We start from the raw sequence: 24,646 nt of genomic DNA on the forward strand, positions 1-24,646 counted from the left end.
ACAAGACTATTTTTATCATACCTCTAGATGACTAAGTAGTAAAAATTTCAGTTACTCGTTTGAGATGTACCTCTACTAATTCAACCTGCACTATCGACAGTTTTCACAAGAAGACCTGCAAACACAGAAGAACTTAATAATATATAATATATGTGTCCTTCACTGGATTATTGCCACTTGAACTTAAAAAATAAAAAGCAAGCAAATAGAAGAGGTATATGGTGCAAAATCCAAGTTCATCTCTGGTTACAGCTGAGAACAAATTCCAGTAATGATGCTGAAATGTGGGCTGTGGAGGACAAAGGGTTGAAGGAAAAACGGGGGTTTTTGGCAAATAAAATCTAGAATGAGGTAAAGAGAATGCAGGAAGAGATTTACTTGCAAATTCAAGGGGACTATCAAGATAAAGTCTTGTAACACCCTCCGCCTTCAATAGGGAATTCTGTATATATTTCTATATATATAGCTTCCATAGCAACGTAAATCTATTATTAGACATTTTTGCTACATGTAACACTCTAAATAGCCTGATTAAAAGACAACTAAATCACAAAAACACACTGCCTTGGAGAAAATAAGGAATCAAGATATAAAACTCCCTTCAATGTGGAGGGTAAGCAGGCTGCAGTGTGGTTGCATAACCATCTAGGAAAGTAGAATTTGGCCTCAATTAAGAAAATCTCTATTGTTATAATAAACTAGCAAGGAGAGACATGAAAGTTACTGGAACATCTGGAACATATTCCAAGCAGTGAATAAAGACGACAAATGCTATGTACAATACTGCACAGTAAGAAGGCAGCAACTGCATAGAAAAAAAGTGAGGCATCACTTTTCGTTTTCAATCCCATTTTCAGTTATTCAATCTTTCCTCAAAGAGATCCTTCTGACAACGTATTTTATTCACTTTGGTCTGAAACTCAGAAAGTTATCTCTTGCATTAACATTTGACTACATTACAGTTATTTGTGCAGGGACACAAGAGGGAATAGGGAGACACCTGTGCCATTACAAAATGAGCCCTAAGCTCTTCCTGTTCAAGGGGAACACAAGCAACAAGGAAAAGGTATTTCATTTAATGCTGTTAAAAGCAAGACTTGAGTTCTATAAAGCTAGTACCAAATTTAGCAATGAAGTTTTTGGTCAGGTGCAAGCCAAGCTAGTCTGAAAGGAGAAATCCCAAAGTCTGTAAATAAATTAATCTAGACAATCCCTCTGACTGAGCAGACGCAAAACCTCCAACAACAAAGATTTTGGAGTCACGTCATTTATACTCTTCCTTTCTTGTAACTCATACCAAATACAGGTTGTAGTATCTATCATAAACATGAAGGTGCGAATATTCCTTTCCTCTTTGCCACACTCTTTGATAAAAAATCCATGTCTGTTGGGTATTTCTTCAAAGGCTTCTCTTCTTTAAGCAACAGAAGATCACAAGTTAATATTAATCAAATTATAAAAAATAGAGATTCATTATGTCAATCATATTCCTGAACCAGTGGCAATGAATGCATTAATATAGTAAGACTACGACCTGAAGCATTGCAAGCAATTCAGTATCCAATAGTTCATCAAAGCAAAAGTACCAGAAAGGGCTTTAAATCCACTCAGTTCTGGTGAACTTTCACTGCAAGCATTATATAATCACAGAATTATTCTGGCTGGAAGGGACCTTGTGATGTCTCTATTCAAACCTCCTGCTCTAAGTATGTTTAACACCAAACTCAGATTAAGTTTGCTAAGGGTTTTTTGCCCAACTGGGTTTTAAAAACATCCAGGTATGGAGATTTCACAGTGAAGAGTTCATGGTCTCATCAACAGGACTGAAACTGAGCAAAGTAGAGATATTTGACACAACAAATTTACCCACTAAGTTTTGTAGTATATAATAGTCCAATTAACTTCCTTCTAGCACATTAGTGCCTTTGATTTGTTCTCTTTGCACTTCCAGGACACCACCATGCTCTTAGCACCTTTTTACAGGTATAGAATTAAGGATCAGAAAAACTGTCATTGAAGTGAAAGTTACGTACCTAAAAAATTTTAAAATCCTGTGCTAAGTATTTTGTTCAACATTGCAGAGAATGCAATTGGAAAAGAATAAAACTGAGCCTTGTTCTTCTGTAGATAGCTGAAGTAGATCACTCCAGTGACCACTGAATGAAAGACTAACCTCATTCTTTCTCCTTCACATCAGAAAGACATAGTATGAAAACACATCTGAGTTGAATATATTCAGGATATTCAATCCAAGGTCTCATTTCATATCACAATCTGATCTCCTACAGCAACTCTTTCTGTTCTCCATTCAGTTACTTGGTAAACAAAGTTACCTGTGGTAAATCTTTCAGTGCTGCAAGTGCAAAAGATCCTAAGGAAATTTTAGGCTATTGTAGCATACAAAGTAGGAGGAAAAAAAATTCCTTAGCAGACCTCACTGAAAAACAAGAGCAACTTTTTTTTTTATTCAAAAATTGTCATTTCTTTTTGGCATTTTTTTGTTTACTGGCTGGAAAAAGGACTCACTTGTCATGAAAGTATCTAAAAAAGAGTGGCTACACAAACCAACAGAGAGGAAGAAAAGGGGCAAAAATCCCTCTGGAAGGTAATAGCAGCTGTAGTATAGATATACATATGCCCTCTCCTGAAGAAACTAAATTGAGTTCAGTTTTCCAACCCCTGTAAAATAATGTGTGATTAATACACAGATACAAATACATTGAAGAGAAGGGAGAAAGCTAACTTCAGGGTCTACTGATTATATTTAGACAAACTGTCAAAAGTTAATTGCAAGAACATTTTACAGTCTTTATTATTTTCAAAATTTTAAAGTTAGTTTCAGAACTTTGACCAAAGCTTTTCCCTTTCCACCTCATTTTAGAATGTCTCCAAATTTCTGTGGTTCTTTTTCACACAGTTACAGACACAGTTAGACAAACTCAAAAGCATAACCTTCTGGTCTTCATCTCCTGACCAAAACAAGGAATCTGTTGCCTGAATCATCTCAAAGGTTCTGCACACACATTAAATTACTTTGTATGTGTCCTTCATTTTGAAGTATAAGAAAACAAACAAACAAACAAAAGACCAGATGATGAGTTGGTACAAGGCAGACAAGTCATCTGAATTGAGAAAAACTTGCTGATTGATACCAGCTGACAATCTGTCCCAACATGTTACCCAGGAAGATTTGCTTTACAAACAACCCACTTGCTCTGCCAGGAATAAACACAGTTTCAAATGGATACACTGGGCTGCAAAGCCCTTAGATATTAAGGTAAAAGTAAACATATTTTCATGCTTTTTCTGACAAGAAAACCATCACTGTGAAGGATTTAAGTATTTAATTCTCTTCTCTTTTGCACTATTTTTTCTAAGATTCATTTTTAACACATATGAATCAACCATAAGGAGAAAGAAGAAAAAGAGAATTTTATCAAGTCAACTTACTTTTAAGCAAGATCACAAAACCTTATGGAACTGGCTAGCTATGACAACTACATCAACCATGTGAAAATATATACCCTGGATCTATAAAAAATAAAACCCAGAAACTCTGCAGCAGGTTAGGATTAATATCATATGTGCTTTAATCCCATGTCAACTTTCCATTGAAATCCATTCCTGAGTATGACAAAGCATCATCTTATTCAGCCACTTTTTCCTGGATTCTCAAATTCTGAGAAACCTTTGAGTATTTTCCAGAAAGCTGTTAACCCTCAGTCTATCCCTATGGATAGAAGTGGGTTTCAGACAATGGAAATGGTGTCGCTGTGGATAATTTCCAAAAGAGAGACCAGTATCCACCTTCTCCAAGTTATCTTCTTGGGTTCATCTGTTGGTGGTGGTTATTGCCCTTGCTAAATCAAATTATTCAAATCCTCATTAAACCATTCAAAATCCAAGAATTTATTATTAGAAAACAAAACTAAAATTATATATAATTTTAGTTTTGTTTTCTAATAATAAATTCTTGGATTACAGTGATTTATACAGAACGGAGGATCTATGAGAATGACAAAGACTTAAAAGAATTAACATTCCTTCAGCAAATACGTATAATACAATGGATTAGAAAGAATTTGCCACCATGAGCCCACAGATTGGCTAATGTTTTGATGATGAGAAGTGGAGCTCCAGTCATCTGTTGGACATGTTTGTGTTCCTATGAGCCTGTCTGCAGCTGGGAACACTGGGAAGGAGAAGAGGGGTAAGAATAGCTGTCCCACACTTGACTGGTTCTTTTTATTCTCAGCAGTGTTCACTTTCTACTCCTAAGAAACTGTCAGAAGTATCCCAGTAACTTCTTACTTGATCTTTTCCCACTTTGAAGAGTCAACAGACAGTTTGTGTCATTCTTGATTAGCAAATGCATTCTGCCCCTTTCTCATCTCCCAGCATCCCAATTTCCAGGGTAAAAAGTAATGTCCGGGTCACTCACCCCTAACATCTGATGCAAATAATAATACTGCAGCCCTTGATAATAGAGCAGGAAGGTTTTCCAAAAGAGCCATACATTGAGGGAGAGCCAGAAAAACTGAAAAGAAACAGAAACAAAAGATTGTAAGCGAAAGTTACATGTGCAAACTTCCGTGTCAATTTCATTCATAAAACTCACAGGTCTGTAGTATATGTAAATGGAATGGGAAAACAAGCTTCAAGCACTTAGTATGAAGATACTTTAAAATATTAAAAGGAATAGCCTCTCCTTGTGAAATTCTCACTTTCCCCGAACTTCACAAAACTTTGTGTCTTAAGACAACCGAGAGCTGGCGGAGCCGCCGCACACAAGACGCTACCCCAAATCTTCAGTTGCATATTGCAGCTAAAATACTCAAGGAATAAAACCCAGCAACAAAGAGACGAAGGAAGAACTTGACCTCCAAGAAGCTGCATCTTCTCCCTCAAACTTTCCTAAAGAGAGCCTAACAAAGAGCACGCAACGTGTGCCGAGCGCAGCCGGGCACGGACGCCCGGGCTGTCCCGGGCCGTGGTACCCGCAGGCACCCCTGCCAGCCGCGCACCGGGACAAGCACGGAGCGCATCCCACCCACTGCCCGCCCGGGCACCGGCATCCCGCGGGCGCGCTGCCCCAGCCGAGCCCCGCGGCGGGCGCGGCAGCACCTCCCGCAGCGCCGGACCCGCCGTGCCCGCCGAGCTGGTTGCAGCCCGGGCCGGCCCCGCCGCCTGCAGCTCCCCCGCGGCCCCTCCAGAGCCTCCTCCGCGGGGCAGCCCCGCTGAGAGGAGCCCCCCCACCGGGGCCGCCCTCACCAGAAAGAGGTGCTTGCTCCCCTCGTTGGCCAGCCAGCTCCTCCAGGACAGCGCCATGGTGCGGGACGCCCGTGGGGCAGCACCGACGGCTAGGGGGGCGCTGGGCGAGCGGGCAAACCCTCCTTTTCAGCCGGGCCGGGCCGCCCTCCCCTCTCCCCACCCCTCACCCCCCGCCCTGTCTTCCGGCCGCCGGGGCGTTGCGCTCCGGCCCCGCCGCGCCGCCCTCCAGCCCCCTGGCCCCGGCCCGGGCCGGCCGTGCTGCCCCTTTGTCCGCCCCGGGCGCTCCCCGGTCGCGGCGCTGCCCCGGACTGCAGCGCAGCCGGACGGGAAGAGGGGCCTTGGCGAGGGCCACCCCCGAAGAGGCAGCCTACCCTGCTAAGGAACGGTGTGGCCGCTTCCTCGCATCCCCCCACCTTGGAAAGCGGGTTTTCCCCACGGAGAATCCCGTCCGTGGGGGTCCCCCTTGTCCCGACTCTCCCGACATCCCCAGCCCGGCTGAAATGTGATACAGAAAGCAGGAGGGAGCTGGGAAGCAGCCGTGCATGCAACTGCTCTGCAGTTCTGGTAAAACAAAGAGCTTGTCCAAGAAACTACTGTTCGGTCACTACATGAGGCCCTCGAAAGCTGGGAAGGGGACGGGAGTCTGATCCTGCTCCATCAGGTGTCCCTGGAGCACACTGGAAGAGGCTGGCTCCTGTGCGCAGTGGATGTGCGTGCAATCGAGCCGAAGCCAGGGAAAAAAAGCTACGGGCGCCTATACATTGGAAGTGTCCCGAGTTCAGATTGATACCTGTTGCAATCAGTCTGCACTTAGTGGTGGTCTTCATGTTTGGTTTGGGTTTGGTTTTTTGTTTGTTTGTTTTTCGGGTTTTTTTAAGGGAAAGTTGCTACAGATACTGATTTTTATATTAAGAAAAAGCTTTTTAAAAATTGCTTGTTGCTAGCAGCTTTCAAACACAACACCCTGGTGAGTCATAGAGGAGCTCCACTTTAAACCAGGCATTGTGGTGCACACGCTGCTCCTTGATAGCAGCAATGACAGCTGGCAGCAGAGCAAGGCTGGTTTTCTGGGAGATGCCAAGTCCAAGGAGCAGTGATGAGAAGTCTCATCCATTCCAGTTTGAGCTCGCTGTCTTTCTCTTATGACTCGGAAAATTGACATTTTTTGTGCTCCTTGTGAGCCACATACTAAGGGTCCAGAGAAAAAATGGAAGGAAGCAAAGTATGATCTTTCTCCAGTTCCGTATAAAGAGGAGGGAGTGTCTGACCCATACGTGGCCCTGGCAGTAAAGAGTACAGGTAGGGCATGGCTCCTGTGAAACTCAGTTGAGAGTAGTTTGGCTGCAGCAGGACAGCTGTCTCAAACAAAGTGACAGGATTTCTGTGGCTGTATGAAGTGCTAGGTGAAGTTTTGAAACAGCAGGGTAGAAGATTACAGCTATTTTATGTCATTAAATGACACTAAAAGGAGAGCTAGTGAAGAGTTAAATACATATTTTGCGTTTAAGACTCAACAGAACCATAGTTTGGTGCCAAAGCAGCACTAACAACAACAGCAATAGTATAGTTTATTTATCTTGTTTACTATCTCCATTCATATTCTTGTTCCAGTTGTAGTGCAAAGAACATGAAAACTCCTTACAGAGAAACAGATGATGAAACTTCTGTAGATAAGCATGTCAAAGCTGGAATGACAGAAAATAAAACTTATAGGATATGTCAGGCCTAATAACATGGGGAGGGCCTCAGCCAAAGCTGAAGCTGCAACAAGCACAATAAACAAAAATAATTTGCCCATCCTATGTTTGCCCACTAGAAATGTCTCTGAAAAATCAGCTTATGCAGGATTTGACTACCCACTCATATGCAGCTGATGACTCATGAGCCAGCACTTAACTGCTCTGCTCACTTATGAAGTGCTATAAGGCATGTGGAGTACATGACTCATGTTCCAGTCAACATTGGATCCTACATCATATCTAGGTACAGAGCAAAGAATGTGTTTTTGTAGAAAACATCCCTATTTTCTTTCTCCTTGGAAACAGTCAAGGACTTTGAATCATTATCCCAAGAAGAGTCTGGCAGAGACCAGTGCCATGCTAATACATATACATTCTTCTTCCATAGAAAAGGTTGAGTTTGCAAGTGCCTAAATCATGCATTCCCAGGGATCTCTGGAAGTTCTCTGTCTTCGTTCTCTGTTTTAAACCATCCCAGATGTTTATGAGCATGTGTTTCAAACTTATTGGTAAGAGAACTCCGAAATGGCCATACATGCTAGTTATAATCCAAATAATTAAAAAAGTTATGATTTGACTCTCAAACATCATTTGAGCACCAGCTCATGTCTTCTCTGCTTTGTTAACATCTCTCCTCTCGTTATGACGGTCCTTGTACTTTGTCCTTCCAACTGGACGGAGCACTGTCAAGGTAGGCAGCTCTTAGAGACTGAGCATATAGTTTCTCTGATAATGTTACTTCTACTGTGTCAGCAAAGTCACCCTGACTGCACAGTCACCTTCCAGGTCTACTTGCCATCAACATCCACTACACTGAAATCTACTCTCACAGAGCTTATTTGGGTACTTTGCTGCAGTGATGTAGTTGAGTGATGTAGTTAAAATTACAGACTTAAAAAACCTTAAAAAACTTAAAAGTTTTCTAGTGCTAGAATTCTGCTTATCTACCTCAGAGTGATCCAGAGTCAAATCACATCTCCATCTGTCAGCATATCATGACCATCTTGCAAGTTCTTGCAGTGACTGCCTGTGTTGTGAGCACAACACTGTGTCCTCCCAGTCTGGGGAGTGGTCCAGGCACCTCATCTTCTGCTCTGTTGCAATCTAGATTTAGGCAGACAGGCCATTAAATTCTACATGCATCCCTAAGGGGATTGGTCCAGTATGCCTTCTCAGAATATTTACCCTCAGCACTGAGATCATGGGAGGAGAAGAAGGAAATGTTGACTCTGACTTCATTACAGAGAACAGGAAAAGTGCAGCTTCTGCATAATAGCTCAGCGATTAGAGCACTTGCCCAGTAGTGGGAGAGCTGGACTTTTCTCAAAGAGCTGAAGCAGTTGCATTCATATCTCAGGAAAGTTTCCTAACCACTGCCTTTCACTGGGCTCAATGAAGGAAACAATCTCCAAGTGAACCACTATGCAGCCAGGAGTGCAAGAGAGAGAGGTCAAAGAAAATCAGAAAGCGATGCTGGCCAAGTGGTAACAGCACACATCTAAGGGAGAGGATCATCTAGGAAAAGGATATTTGGGATGCTAGCTTTTGTTTCCATTGGAAGAAAAAGATGGAACAAATATAAAAATTCATCATTTTTTGGAGAAAACTGCAATCACAGGAGAAATCAGAAACAGAAAAGTTTCACCACAAATGAACTTGTATTTCTTGGAAACTTTCTCATTAAACTTAAGCTACATTTACCTTCATCATTTTTCCTATAACTGTAGCATGTAGTCACAATATAAGGGTAAAATAACAAAGAAAGTGTATATGTCACTCTGAAGATCTGTGCCGTATGAGTAATATCCTGTGCGATGGCATGTGGCTTTTATGGCATTACATGCTGTATCATTTCTTTCCCTTTTTGAAACTGGATCTTTACATTTGCTGCATACCACATGATCAACTTACTTTCTTATATGCTCCCTGATGGAGTCAGAGGCCTCCCTAGGGTGAAATGCTTCTCCAGACTTGGATGGCAGCCAAGTTTATTAATTTTGATGGAGCTGCAGTGATTCATGGTAATGCTTTATGTATTGCTGTCGCGGTATCTAGGAGTACTAGGAATGGCCCAGGCCCACAATTTACCTTAACAGAAAGGTAAAATTTATATCCAAAGGCTACAAATGAAGAATCAGACAGTGACAGATGAAGTTCTGATCCTCAGTACTTGTAGATGCAGCAAAATGGACAGCAAGGTATGAGACCACTGGTAACATTAGCAGGCTGTGTTCTGCGTCCGTTGAACTCTCTTAAGCTAAGCCATGTAGCCACTGCTCAACTCCATGTTACAAGTTCAAAAACTATGACAAGAGATCCTACAGTATTTTGTCCTCAAATAACCTCCTACACATTCCTGATTCAAAGAAAGATAGCATGAAAACTCCAACACACGGCAACATCGTTCATCACAAAAGAATGCAAGCACATAGCACATGGGGAAAATGTGTATAATAAATACAGCTGGAGTACATTCCATGACAATTTGAGAGAAATGTCAGTTATATTTATTTTTTCAACTGTTTGTGAGATTTTCTTGAACACTTTTTACAGAATTGAACCACAGATCTACAGATAATTAACATACAGCATCCTGTATCCTTTAAAAATGTTTAGGTCCAGTCCACCTTTAACTGAATTTATGGGCCTTTCCTTGATTTTGCTGTGAGTGAGGACCAGGTCTGAGAATAGTACCAGGTTTAAAATGTATACTGAATTTATTTTAGAGGTTAAAGGAACAGTTATATTCCCCCAAATTGGAGTTCCAGAGATTCTTAACAAATTTTTCCTGTATTCGGCCAATCAACTCTGTTTGAGCAGTTCTTTGAAAAAAAATTAAAATTAATAGTCTTATTTTAAAACACTTGAAGACAGAAATAACACAACCTACCAAGCTAAATGATCCCTTAATTCATTGTTCATTGCTAAAACCATTTTGGAAGCACTGGCATTATAATGTAACTACCCTCAGAAATACCTTTTCTCTTCAGTTTCTTATCATCTGTTGTCAAGTCACCTTTTTGCCCTTTTCCTGGTTAACAGAAAAGTGCATTTAGTTCTTAATTCTCTGGAATCCAACAAGTCAATGTCCTTTTTATGTTTGGGACCCCAGACCTTGACACAGTACTTCAGACAGGGTGTCACAAGAGCAGAGGGGCAAAATCACCTCCCTTGACCTACTGGCCATGCTGCTTTCAATGCAGCCCAGGATACAGCTGGATTTCTGGGCTGTGAGCGTGTGTTGCCGAGTCACCTTGAGCTTCTCATCAACCAACACTCCCAAGTCCTTCTCCTCAGGGTTGGTCTCAATCCATTCTCCTCCCAGGCTCTATTTGGCTTAGGATTGCCCCAGCCTATGTGCAAGACCTTGCACTTGGCCTAGTTGAACTTCATAGGGTTCACATAGGCCCACCCCTCAAGTCTGCCCATATCCCTCTGGATGGTGTCCCTTCCCATGAGCGTGTCAAATGCATGACACAGCTTGGTGCCCTCAATCCCACTGTCCATGTTACTGACAAAGATAATAATGCCAATCCCAATACCAACCTCTGAACAAAGCCACTCATCACTAGCCTCCACTTAAACATCGAGCTGTTAACCACAGCATATTGAATGGGAACATCCAGCTAATTCCTTATCCACAGGGTGATTCTTACATCAGATCCATGTCTCTCCAGTTTAGAGGGACGGATATTATGCAGGACAGTGGCAAATGCTTTGCACAAGTCCAGTTAGATGGCATCAGTTGCTCTTCCCTTATCCACCACCACTGTAACCCCATCGTAGAAGGCCACCAGATTTTTCAGGAACAATTTGCCCTTAGTGAAGCCGTGTTTGCTGTCAGCAATCACCTCCTTGTTTTCCATGTACCTTAGCATGGTTTCCAGGAGGAACTGCTCCATGATCTTGCTTGATACAGAGATGACACTGACTGACCTGTAGTTCCCTGGGTGTTCCTTGTTTCTCTTTTTAAAAGTGGGGTTTATGTATCTCCTTTTCCAGTCAGTAGGAACTTCACAAGACTGACACAGCTTCTCAAATCTGTTGGGTGGTGGCTTAGCCACTTAATCCACCAGTTCCCTCTGGACCTATGGATGCATCTCATCAGATCCTGTGGACTTGTGCACCGTTAGGTTCCTTAGATGGTCTTGAACTTGATCTCCTCCTATAGTGAGTGGTTCTTCATTCTTCCAGTCCCTGCTTTTGCCTTCCATGATTTGGACTGGTGTGGCTAGAGCACTTGCTGATGAAGACTGAGGCAAAGTTACCGTGTTTTCCAGTTTGACTACACTGAAGATTATTAATGCTTCCAGATCATGAATAAAGCTATTGAAAGAGCTGGTGTGGAAAAAAGTTACTGAACAATCACACTAATTCACTACCACCAAATGTCAATCTCTTTTAAGAATTTAATAAAAAGGTGATATCCTCTAAAGGGACACCAGAGCATTAGTGTAATCATTAATACTCTTTGAGTCTTTGAACATGAGTCTTTGAACAATCCATGAAGTAAGAAAAAAGCTTGTCAAGAAAGGTTTCATATCAGCACAGTAACTGCTCAGGTAAAAAGGGAGAGCTGGTTAAGAGTGCACAGCAATAATTTAAGACAAGAAATAAAACATTCTTTTACATGTCTTGTAGCTTGCATCCCAAGATGACATAGTGCATACTAACACTGTGCCAGGGTGGATCATTCAGTGCCAAGACACAAAGGTCAGTGGCAAATAATCTGCAGTATCCAAGTTTCCCAAGGGGCTCATCAAGAAAACATCAGTCTCAATTAACTGAAAAAATTTAAACAATTATAGTACAAACTACGGCTCTTAAAGTTTACAGAGTATAGTTTACAAAAACTCTTAAAGTCTAAAATACAACATCCAAAACCATGCTTATGCAAACGTCGTAAATATCAACATTAAATAAACACTCATAATTCCCTAACTCTTGAAAAAACATTTTTCCTCAGAAGAGTAGAAAGTTAAAAGCATCAAGACTGCAGATCTGAGAGGCTGGCATGTTGTTCTCCATTAACTCTGCCAAACTAGTGTTTGCACTTTTACTATGAAGTTAGCAAGGCAGGAAAAAGAAAAAAGGAAAATCAGGGGCAAATGTGGGCATGAAGCTAACAAAGCACCTCTGAGAAGTAGAGTTGACTTCTATCTGTGATAGAAACAAAAGTAAAATTAGGAAAGCAGTTTTCATAAAACTTTGATAAAAGTAATTTAGTCAGATATTACAGATATTACAAATTCACACCTGAGGAAGAGTTCATTCTTAGTCTATTCACATCGTCACACATCACAATCCTCTACAAAAGTTCCGCAGCCCTTTATTACTCTAATTTACTTTGGGCTTACATCTGTCTTTGTAAAACTTGGTTGGATGACTCATATAACCTATTTCTATGGAAGTCCACTGCTGTCTTCAAATTTGAGAAAGAAATTTGCATGAGGATGCAGAGAGGAGATATTCAGATATATCTCCCCTAATTACTCTATCTTTAAAAGTTTACATTCTGAAAGATGCCTTGAGGTTGCCTTCAAAATGTGTTTTGCTACCTGTACAGTTTGGCAATCTGAAATGAAATATATGCTATTTCTGGAGACTGCCAATGTCACCAAAAGTCCACATGTAGGTAAAAGGTTGTAACAGCACCAGAAAAACAACACAAAACAAAAACAAAAACAAAACAAAAAATCAAACAAACAAACCCAGAAAAAACACTAACAACCCCCCCCAAAAAAAAAAACAACACAAAAGCACATAAACAATGACTGGAACGTGGCATGACAGTAGTACAACCTTAAGGCAAAAAAGTTGACTGTGCCATACAGCTGTACTTGCTGGGGAGACAAGAAGTAATGCAAATCCAGTGAAAGAGCAAGATCTGCTTGGCTTGGAGAGACATGGTGTTATGAGATTCAAACAAAGCAACTACAGTTGGAGGTTAAAGTGTAAATGCTAGTGAGGCAAAGTACTTTACCAGCCTTTAAATAAAGAGGAACACCAATACGTGAATAAATATTTATAACCTGGTCGTGAGTAAATTGAGCCCGGAACTTAGACTAGAAAGCCCAGAGCAGCTTTCCCGTGAGAATAGTGTGGAAAAAAAGAACTTGTTAAGTGTTAGAGCTCTATTGTTTTATGAAAAGGACTGTATAATATCTCTCAGAGTAAGCGGAGGACTGTTAAATGATCCGATTTCAGAAAAGGCCTTCCACTCGAAACACACCTTCCAGTAATCATCACTGCAACTGGGAACTGCCACCCCCAGGACTCCCATCAGCCAGGAATGGTCCTGACTTCACCTCTCCTTCCAGATTTTGTAGTAGGTTTTTGGGTCAGAATTGCTAAGTTAGTTCTGATGTTTCGTGTTCAATTTAATATAGAAATAACATTTCTCTCTCTTTCTTTAAGTTAAAATCCTCTTGAAGTTTCTCAAGAATGTGAGATTGAGACTGTAGTGATTGGATTATGGGGTCTTACTCTGAAAGTCAACTATTTTTGTAGAACAACACTTAATGTTCTCACTTGGCAATTAATTGCACTGCAAATTTCACTCATATTTCTTGCTTAGTATGGCCTACAGAGGCAGTCTCACAATGTCAGAGGATCCCCACCCAATGTTCAGTTTTATGAAGCCCAGTGACATGTGGAACTTTCAGGGGATAATGTTGCATTTAGTGCTAAGACAAGGTAAACAGTATCAGGAAAGATAGTTTAGAGAAGAAAGATTGTGAACATTATGGAAAAGATTATAGGGGATAGACTCGAATCCCCTGTTTTATTCAATTAGGCTCTCATCCAGTAAAGGTCTTAGGCACACATTTAACTTTAAAAAAACAAGCATTGAGGTCCAGCCTAACTTTGCTTACAGTTAAGTAAAGGGATTTCGTTGCTCAGTGAGGGCTTTCAGCACATATGTAATCACTTTGTTGAATCAAAGTATTGTGCAGGAGTAAATGGGAAGCACCATTGCTGAGGTGCAGTAATTATTTCAGTTAGACTGGGAACAAAATGTGGCTTGTATTTTTCCTTGTTCTCCTCTCAGTATTCTGAGTAGCAGCCTTATTATAAGGACTTCCATGAGAGTTAACGTCCTTTATTCCTCTGAAGTCACAGGCATTACACAAACCCTTACAAATAAATGAACCACAGTTTCTGGTAAGGCTACTTAAACTGAAACAAGTGACAGCATCATGACAAGTGTGTATGGAGTTTGTGTGAGACCAGTTCTAGAACTGAGAAATAAAAATTCTTGCATGGTAGTTGCACCCCTCAGCTATGCAGTAAGTGAACTATTTCCACAACCATTTAGTATCCAACCATGACAGCATATATTCTCTTTTTCCCTATTTATGTGGTGCCTCTGAAAACTTTGTTGTAGTCACCTTTCTGTATTGCAGGTCCAAAATATGTTGGCCAAAGGCTTCCCCCTGGGAACAGTGTCATTTTGGATTATGTTAAGCCTCACTGAAACTAAGGGCTGCAACCAAACTCACTTCCATTCTCTTGATTGAGAGAAGCATAAGAAGTCACTGAGGTTCATCAAGAAAAAGCTGTTGAAAAGAAATATTCCCAGATATGAGGCACATTATTGCTCCAAAAGGCAAGTGTGTCAAAGTTGAATTTATTATGGGGTGGAGTTTACCACAAATCAATTAAGAAGAGAAAAATTTACATTTACATGTGAATGTGTTGCAGGCTAAAACCAAAGGAAACAAATGGAAGAAATAGAAAAGGTAGGACACCTCGAATAAGAGTTTCAAGATTTGTAGCTGATGAAAAAAGCATGAAGTACATATGAAGATAATATTTTTTGTTACTGGATGCCTTGCAAGGAAAATATATATGCCTGTTGTTTATGAAGAAACACTATATGCAAATACTGCATCAGAAAGTACTTGGTTTCTTCATGCATATTTTCTTCAAACTTTTTTTTCTGCAAGTCTAGCTCGACTGATTAAAAAAAAAACCAACAAGGAATAGTGTAGGTAGAAATGACATGTTTTCTTCAATTCCTGCATATTCAAAATAATTTGTTCAGCAATTCCAATTCTCATCTTAAGGAAAATATATGATATAACTTTGTAAAAAATGATCTTGTTCCTCCCAAAAAATTATTCATCCTTTTTTGTATTATGAATACTTTATAAACAAGAATAGATGAATAATATCTATTTTCAGTTGTGCTGGGCTTTTGGAATTATAGGAGCAATTACTCCTTACTTGGTCATTTGTTGCACGAAAGCAATTTCACTCTTTAAATGTTACTAAAAAGCAAATGTTACTAAAAAGCAAAAGTTTTTGTTTTTTTCTCTCACATTATCTGAAATCTGAAGTAAATCAAATAATTTAAATAATTAATTACATTCTTGATTATTCTTGAGCAGATTTTTTGGATGTTCTTTTATTGCCCTGTACCCCCAGTGGAATTTTATCTATCATCGCCTGCTTAGGAAGCCAAAAATGTGAATTGCAGTATCAACTAAACAATTAATATTAATTATTTTTCAAGAATTTAGAGTGGAAAGGTCAATAAACAGAATAATTTTTCAATAATTTACTACAAAGATAATTTTGCTATTTGCTTAAGAGACACTAGCTGAAATACACTGCCCAGGAATAAAATGAATTTACATTTTTCTGTCAGTAAAGGTAATGAACTGACATCAGAGACAAAAAGAAATAAGCAAACAAGATATAGTCAATTCTCTGTGAAAATAAAAAACATTTTTCTGTAATTAAATTGCTTCCCAAAGGAAATAAATTTTCTCTTCATCTGATAACATTCCCCAGTATCTACAAGGGGAGTGCTGGAACACTAAGGTCCTGGCATTTTAAAGTGTGTGAATCTATAAGATTTTATTTGACAAGAATTAGTGCTCTTAATAGGAAAAGTATAGTTCAGCAGAGAAGTGTTTTTATGAGCTGGTTGCTGTTCAATTTGTTTCTCAATGTTTCTCTCCTTTCCTTGTCTTGCTAAACATTGATGAAGGCAATCACAGACATTCTCATCAGGTTTCTCTACAAGTAGGGTTACATGTCATCTAGATTGTCCTTCTTCTGACAAGACATCTTTTTTGAGGGAACTTGAGGACTTTAGTTACCCATCTAAAATTTCCAGACGTACAGCAACTCAACTTGATCTGTTTATATATGACTGATTTTGTTAAGTTTTAATCTTGGTAGTGGAGCAAGTAGGAAAACAATTGAATGAATCACAAATAAATGAGGATGACCATGAGATCTAGAACCTATAATTGAGTGGCACCTAATATTGAAACTGTGTGTTCCGTCCTCAGCCAAGGAGATTTAGTCCTCTATTTAACTACCACCAATTTCCAGAGCGGGCTGGAGTGTAGATATGCCACTGAAACTCTTATTCAGAGCACTAAATAATGCAAAAACCAGGCACCAAAAAGGAAGAAGAGCACAACTCATATTTTGACTCTGCCACAGGGGAAAAGCACAAACAAAAAGTATGAATTTGCACATTTACCAGGAACTTTTGTCTACCATGCCATCACCAGTGCCAGTTTCTGTTAGGAAACATTGTTCTTCCTCAATGTTTAACTTTGCTTTGATGAGTCAGGCTGGTCTCGGTATTCTCCAGCACCAAAAACAGCATGACTCTCATTCTCCATCCTCCTGTTATAACTTTTGCAAGTAGAGTATTGTTCAAGCTGTTTTGCTTACACGTAGGCAGAGCATCCTGCTACAGTGGATGTGCTACCGAGATAGCTATGTTTCAAGTGTACTGCAAAATCCATGACTTCCAACCTATGTTCTACTTCTGTAACAACTGCTCTTGCTACATCTGTGTCTCCTCACCATCTTCTCTGATATCTACTCACACTTCCTTATCCTGCAGCTGGAAAGAGATGACACTGGGAGCAAACGACACAACACTTCTCTGCTTCGTGAGAGATAGCATTCCTTAGAATGCTGCTGCTAAGTATCTAGGATTAGCAGTCTCAGGTGAGTGAGGAAGGTAGAGGCTTGGAGAGTGAGGACAGTCTTGCATATTAAGAGACTGGATGAGAAACAGGGAGTCCAGCAACATCCCTTACCTTGAGCTAATGTTCTCAAGGAACTCTGGTATTTCAGCGACATTGGGCAGCAAAGGAAGAAAGAAGGGGAATGGCACCCACAGCTGGAGTCACTTTAAAACCTATTAAACTGTTTCTAGGAGGTTTACTAGGATTTGAAAATACAAAAAATATATGGGTATTTTATAGGAGTTTGAACAGTGTCCTCTATTGCACTAATAGAAACATCTAGCCTTTTAGCCGAGAGCAATTCCAAGAGAATGTTGCAATTGCCATCTTCTATGCACCTATCAGACAGGCATTAGGTAAGATATACTTCAAGGGCAACATGCCTGGATGGGATTGCTTAGCACCTGGGTGGTCACTGCATTCCCCAGGACACAAAAATAGACATCACTTGCTGAGCAGGGTTAGTACAGCAGTGCTAGTACAGCAGTGCTACAACAGTTAAAATCACCTTCTAGGCAAACCTGTGCATCATATGAGTGTTGTTTGTCTAAAGCCACAAACCTAAACTTCAATCTCTTCTAGCAAAAATCCACAGTACATGTGTTTATGTATGTATAAAGACAAATATATATTTACTGAAAGTAATGTCTCTCTGTTGTAGCCACAACCAAAGCAAACATTGTGATGCTAAATAAATAAAGCTCAATGGAAAACTTAAAGTCAAGTGTTGTCTTGGCTTGGAAAATCGACCTTAATGACCCTGATAGCATTTTATATTTTTATTCATTTGTTTTATGTCCCACAGTATTTCTAAGTGTAATAATTTTCAATTGTTAATGCCTAGTAGGAAGACTTTTTACATCTATTTCTTTTTTTATGATTGCTGTAACTATAAAAATTTATACAGTTTATCCTTTTAAATAAAGAATTCCCAGAATCTTGGCATGAAATTGCTCTCATCGAACAAAGAATCTGAGCCTTCCACAGAGAGACCAATGTTTTTGCTGGGGAATGTTTTGATTGTTTACCTGTTATTTCATATAATTTTTTAAGTGTAGGATTCACATTTGTCTACTGAATGCCAAGACAACACTTGACTTTAAGTTTTCCACTGAGCTTTATTCTTTATCTTTGCTATAAAAGTTAAGGTATTTATAAACCCTGTTGTTCAAAGAAAGTAAATAGCCATGTATTTTAAGGAACAGTGGTTGCTCACATAAACTTCCTGCAGCAAGAACAAAGGCAGCAAGAACGATTTACACAGGTAGATTAAATGAAACCAAACCAACGCAAGTCAAAACACTTGGAGATTTTCAGCATTGCTCCACATTAGTTTACACAACTCACAGAGCACATCTACTTTCTGAAAGCAAGAATAATTGACAAAGTATTGGTGTTATTTTTCTAATCACAGCTGTTACCCTTCTGTCACTTGCATTATTTGGAGCTGGCATAGACAGTGATGGTTCAAAGGAGTGTCAGATATGTACTGAGTGTGATCAGTGCAATTCTAATTGAGCTGGACTTTTCTCATGCTTTGATTATCAAAATATATAAATTAAAGAAACAAAAGAGAATCACAAACTGATGTGTAACAAGAACCTTTATCATGCCATATGAAAAAAAAAAGGAAACCAAGACCATTTTGTTATATAACTTTTAGAGTTATTACATCAAACATTGTCTACTTGTTATTTCAATGAACTAAAATGAAGCAAAACTGAAAAGTACATCATCATCATCATGGCTAGGCTTCGCGAACGAAGATTTGAGAAGGGCTCTACCCACGCTTGCTACAAGCGCGCTGATGGCTAAAAAGGCCAATGTGAGATAGACAAGTCCGGTTGCAGAAGGCGCAGCAGAAAGACTCCTCAGGTGATATCGACAAGACGTGATTCTTTCTGCGTTGTCTTTTCTCCTCGAGAGTGATCCTGCGTGTGTTCTCAAAAGCAGCAGCAGCGTTATAGATGGTGTGTCTGTCTCCAGGCCTCCCGATTGGAGGCCAGGGTAGACCAATGGTGATGATCAATATGGCCAAGGCTGAGGGATTGTTTCAGGCAGTCCTTGTATCTCCTCTTCGGGGCTCCTCTCTTGCATCAGCCAGTGGCAAGTTCCCCATAGAGCACGATCTTAGGGAGGCGGTAGTCCTGCATCCTGGAGACGTGCCCTGCCCAGCGCAGCTGTGTTCTCAGCAGCATGGCCTCAATGCTCGTGACTGCTGCCTGTTCAAGGATAGATGTGTTGGTCGCATAGTCAGTCCAGAAGACAGAAGTTTTATATCAACCTGCACCTCAGGAAGTCTCCCATCATCCCCATATCACCATTGGTGAAACAGAACTCAAATCAGTCCAACAGTTTAGTTACCTGGGTAGCATCATCTCCTCAGACGGTAAGATTGATGCAGAAATAGACAGCAGGTTAACTAAGGCATACAGAGCTTTCGGTAAACTCCATACAAGAGTGTATGATACTGAAGGACTTGAAGTAGCCCATTGAAGTGGTTTTCAGCAGTTTTACAGGAAGTTCCTTTTAGCAAGAGAGACAAAATGAGAAAAAGTCCAGTTTGTGTTTGCTGAAGAATTTAGTGAGCGGACCAGGAAAGTCACCAGTACTGGCTGAATAAGGCTGGTGATTGACATTGTGATAGTAAATGAGAGGTAATAACCACCAAAGTACGTCATAACCAAAGTATTTTATGTTTGATATATTAGTGAAATGGAGCAAATCACCATGGAGATTGATAAACATAATAAGGAATTTTCCACATGAAAAAGGACAATTCAAAAATCAGTGTCAGAAACTTCAGTACTGGTGGCAGGGACAAGCCACACTATCTTCATATCCTGTCTGTAAAAGATGAGCAGTAGAGTCCTAATCATTCAGTAGTCATATAATGCAGAAAAATACTACTGTTTTTACTAATTCTGATGTGATCAGATCCACAGAAGCCTAGATAAACAAGTACTGGTGTTTTCAGGTTTGTTTTTTTGTTTTTTTTTGTTTTGTTTTGTTTTTTTTTTCTGAAAGGTTAATACCCTGATTCTTTGTCTCACTAATGTAGCAGTGGAAGAAAGTTCAAAACTATTTTGACTGTAAAACATGATTTTTTTTCCCCCAAACTTTTAACTTTGTTTTTAGAGTCAGATGTTTTAGACATGAAAGACTTTGGAGTGGAGTCTGGAAATGAGGTTGCTTGGATTTTCCTCCTCTGCTCAGAGAGCTGCCTTCTACTCTTCAAGATCCTACAATCAGTGTGCAAAAGAACAGTGTCATACCATCACCAGAGGGAAGACATTGCCTCCAGCCCAGCTTGCTTGACAGTTTGGTGGTTAGGGTACCCTCCCACACAGCGTATAGGGTGAGTTTAATTTCCTGAGGTTGAGGAATAGTTCATCATAAATCTTCCAGCATCTTGCCTTTATGCTCTCATTATTGGGATACTGAATTAAATCAGGTATCATTCTGTATTTGAAAGAAAAATGATCCAATAGTATTTAATGAAGTTCCCAATTTGATAAGAGTTTTGAAAAGACCTATCAGATGTAACCCAGATGTCATTAAAATTTTCAGATTAGAACTTGGGTGAGAGCATGTAATGGGCAACTTGTTACTTGCTGTGAACAAGAGATACCCAGGCCTGAGTAAAAACACAACCTTTAAGGTGCTAGAGAATTGCCAGAGTTAATATGAAGTAGAGTCTAAGTTTGGATAAAATGGAGATATCATCTTATTGTACAGGGAAGAAGAGTCAGAACCACAGTAATTAGGAGCAGGAGCTTACCTTCGGCATCCAGAAGCAAAACCACAAAGACTGAGCAAACTGACATCGTGCAAACAAAATGAGTGGTCTGAGGACAGCTCCAGGGAACAGACATTTGTGTGACAAGGATCAGAAAGACTTTAGAAATCTCATAAGGTTGTGGAGGATAGATACTCAGAAAAATACGGTAGCAGACTGACCACTTAGGAGAGTTAAAAAGGGGGGAAGAAGGAGAAAAATCCTCACATCTCAGAGAAAAAAAATAAAATAAAACAGTGACATGCCATCCTTTCACATTAACCCAGGCCTGATGAAGGACAAGGTGTGTTACTCAGACTTTTTCTTTTGTCTTTAGAAGACTATCTCTGTACTCTTAATAATTAAATCTTGTTGCTTGGGTTTTTTCTTTATTTAATTAGATCCTTTGATGGAGAGTGCTCAGCAAATGAACTGTCTTGCTGGTCAGAATTGTATTTGTTTCTATTTTTTATTTTTCTATTATTTCTTTGTTTCCTTTTTTCTTAACCTTTTCCTTCAGTGTGTGGCCACACACTTTTCCTCATTGCATTGCACGCAGAATATTCTGTTCCTCAGGAGCTTTTTATATTGTGTGCATTACTGCAGAAATTAAGCATCTCTAACTATCACAAATTTGCATGCAACCTTATGAGATGTCCTTATTTTACAGATAGGAAACTAGAGTGATTTGTCTCTAAAATGTTTACTGATTCTGAGTGGATGAGGTTCTTTAGTTCCTACATCCTTCAATTTTTCTGTTTTCTGCTCTCGAGTTGTGTTGCCTTTCCATTTGTATATTTCAAACTTTAAAAGACCAAAAGCCCTCTCATCTTTTTGCCTTGTCAGTGCTGAATAAACAAAACAGGATGATAGAAGAAAATTTTTTCCCACACAGATTGAAAAAGAATTTGCGGTTCTGGCCATCTTGCCAGGCACATGTCAAGTATTGGTTAGTTAAACAACAGTTTGGGAAAGATAAAAAGTTTGGACTCCCAGTACCTTTTCTTTGCCTCCACTTTTTCAAAATAGTTCTCTAGCCTATGCAACATACAGGCAGATTCAGTTAGCAAGGGAATTGCTTTAGGGAATATGTTCTATCTTCAGCCCAGAAGTACATGTCTTTCTGTAGACTAAACAACAGATATGTCTCCCTAGTAAAGCTGTTTCAGTTTTTAAAGTTGACTGTCCTGAAGGCTCCAGTCTCTGTGCAATGTTAAGTGACCCAAAATGCAGAGAGACAACGTGTAATTTATATTATTATTTATTGAATTCCAAGCACGCAAGTTCAGATTATAAAAGTCTGAAAAAATACTCCAGTGTGCAATATCCATTCCAATGTCAGATAAATGGCCTCATACATTGCTCCTTGTCTGAGGATCGTAAGGAAAAAAACCCACAAGAAAACAGAGAGAATCTTAGGATGCCTCTGCAGCATAGTCTTCCAGCATCTCTTTATTTGTGGTCCAGGGAGTTCCTCAGAGTCTCGGGAGGTGGGAGGGGGGGGTAGAGGGGGGGTATGTTTAACCCTCGAGGGGTTTTTCCTTCCGTTGATTGTCCATGACTTTAAGAACCTTGTAGGCTTTTAGTGTCTACTATATCTCCTTCTAAGAGATTCTACAGCTGAACTATAGATGAAAAAGTATTTTCTTTACTTGCTTAAGAATACTTCATTACCAGTTTCATCTGACTTCTCCTGTTTCATGTTTTAGAAATACAATTGTTATGTAGTAATTTTTACCAAAGAATCTACGATTTTTAAGACTTTGTCTTTATCCTTTTCCCCAGAGTTATACTTCTTCCTGGATGATACCCCCAATTCTTCTATTAGCTATTTCTCAAACTGGAATCACTTTGGTTGCCTTCACTTTTCCACTCCCTGTTGAACTATAACGTTTTGGAATGGGATAGACACTGTGTAGCACTGGTTCAGAAGAGCCCTGACATTGCTTCTGAACTCTGTAATTCAAATATATGTAAGGAGCAAAGATTTACATAAAAGAAACTAAGACTTTTAGAAGTAAGTGGAACAGATTTGTATAAATCATCTAAGACAATTGTCAGTTTTAGTTAGAGTTTACCACAGCAATTAATAACTTGATGAATAAAACCAAGAAAAAATATTGTAATGTATAAAGGCTGTGCTGAACAGGCAGAGAAATATTTTATTAGAAAATGTGGAAGAATAATGCCATACTGTAGATCAAAGTTATGAAACAAAATGAACAAGAGGAATTAAAAAAAAGAGTAGCTGGGGGTTTTGTGCTTTGTTGTTTTGGGGATTTTTTGCTGGGTTTTTTTAATGCTGGTTAGACTAAGAAGATATGCGTCAACATTTAAGCAATATCAAAAAGCTGCAGGTGACTGAACAAAGCTGATTTGGAATTGTTTAAAGATGCAGTGACCTAAGAAATTTTGGCTGGTAATAAGCCACTTAGCTAACAATATGGCCTATCAGGTGGAGAAAATTAAGAAAAGATAAAGAAAAGGAATCCTCAGAAATAATGAACAGTGTCCAAAAGTATTTGAAAGTAGAAAAAATCTGTGAAAAGAGACATTATTGAGTGAGGGTGGTATTTTGGAGAGCTCCTGCAAGAGGCTGAGGAATGAATTTGTGAGCAGACAGTGAGGAAAGAAGTGTTATTGTCAGCTTGGAAGAAGCTGCAATATGACAGCCTCCAATCACATAGTTGCACAGAAGAAAGATAACTAAACACAGACTGGCAGAGAGAGGAAAATGGATATTATTTAATTATCTCAACAGAGCTGGTTTTAGCCACATCTGAACACAAATACAGCAGCAGCAAATCAGAAAGAGAAGAAAGGTCATTTGAAAGAATGTGAAGCTGCTAAGAAACAAAGGAAAATGGAAAACAACTTTTCAAAAAATGAGAAATGGGAATAAGGAGAGAAAGAACTCCCAGTCCTTGTCCTTATTAAACAGAATTTTGTTGAGTTTAATTCTGTAAAGTATTCAAACATAACAAAAAATTCACCGAAAGCATAAAAACAAGGATCAGGCTGCTGCAGAAGTTCATAGAGTCAGTCATAAGGCCTGGTCCTTAAAACTGACCAGAAGTTGCAGGCACGAGGAAAAAGCTTTAAGATGCTTCAGTGAAGTCACCTCAAACACAGACTTGTATTTCTAAATGTGTCACTTGGAATGAGGGTTCTTCTTGCAAAGCCAGAGACTTGTCAAGCCTTGTAAGACTATCAAAGGCTACAGATAATACTTATGTTACCATCAGTTGTTATGAGGCCATCCAAGGTTTCACAGGGTAAATCACGCTGGGAAAAAATCAGGTTAGACTCTAATGCAATTGATATCATGACAGAAAGGTCATTCTGAGGGAGAAAGCAACACAACAAAGTCTCACTGAATTTGAAAAAGCAGTTCAGACCAGACCCAGAAGAAAGAGTGGGTTTGTCCTCACAAAGAATAAAGTTAATAGAAGTCATTGTATAATAAACCTCCATTGTTATGGAGGAAGAACTGAGAGTTCCTTGGAACTGCTCTGAATTCTCATTTGCATTCAATATTCTTATAACCCTTATGCGCAGGTGGAAAGAAGTGAGAGCAGCCTCCAGAGGCTCCTGGAGATGGAAACCTGCAAGTCTGAGTCTGCACCAAGTGTCAGCTGGGACAAGACATTGACAAAGTGTTTCTGTGACTTACACATTCTTATTTCTGAGTTTTTCTTTCAAAAGGGTGTTTCTAATTTCGTAGCCTGGAAATGCCTTTCTTTCTTTCCTACAAAACAAACTTACCACTTGCATTTTGATCTCTATTAAAAGTGATTTTAGGTGAATCTCACCTGTAAAAGACATTTTACTTTTTTGGGGGCAACCAATTGCAATAA

General features: G+C 39.6%; 1 protein-coding gene across 1 annotated transcript in view; it reads right to left on the reverse strand.

The window, feature by feature from the left end:
- The window catches only part of NOX4 (NADPH oxidase 4), a 100,061-nt gene extending 94,677 nt beyond the window's left edge, over nucleotides 1–5,384 (reverse strand). The window contains exons 1-2 of the mRNA XM_050332344.1: nucleotides 5,272–5,384; nucleotides 4,442–4,537 (exon numbers count right to left, since the gene is read on the reverse strand). Of these exons, the coding sequence (XP_050188301.1) occupies nucleotides 4,442–4,537; nucleotides 5,272–5,328 (153 nt within the window). The 5' untranslated portion in view covers nucleotides 5,329–5,384. The remainder of the gene's footprint in view (nucleotides 1–4,441; nucleotides 4,538–5,271) is intronic.
- Nucleotides 5,385–24,646: the final 19,262 nt, after the last annotated feature.

This window comes from Myiozetetes cayanensis, unplaced genomic scaffold (assembly GCF_022539395.1).
Source record: "Myiozetetes cayanensis isolate MyiCay16 unplaced genomic scaffold, myiCay2020 scf5-8, whole genome shotgun sequence".
NCBI lineage: Eukaryota > Metazoa > Chordata > Aves > Passeriformes > Tyrannidae > Myiozetetes > Myiozetetes cayanensis.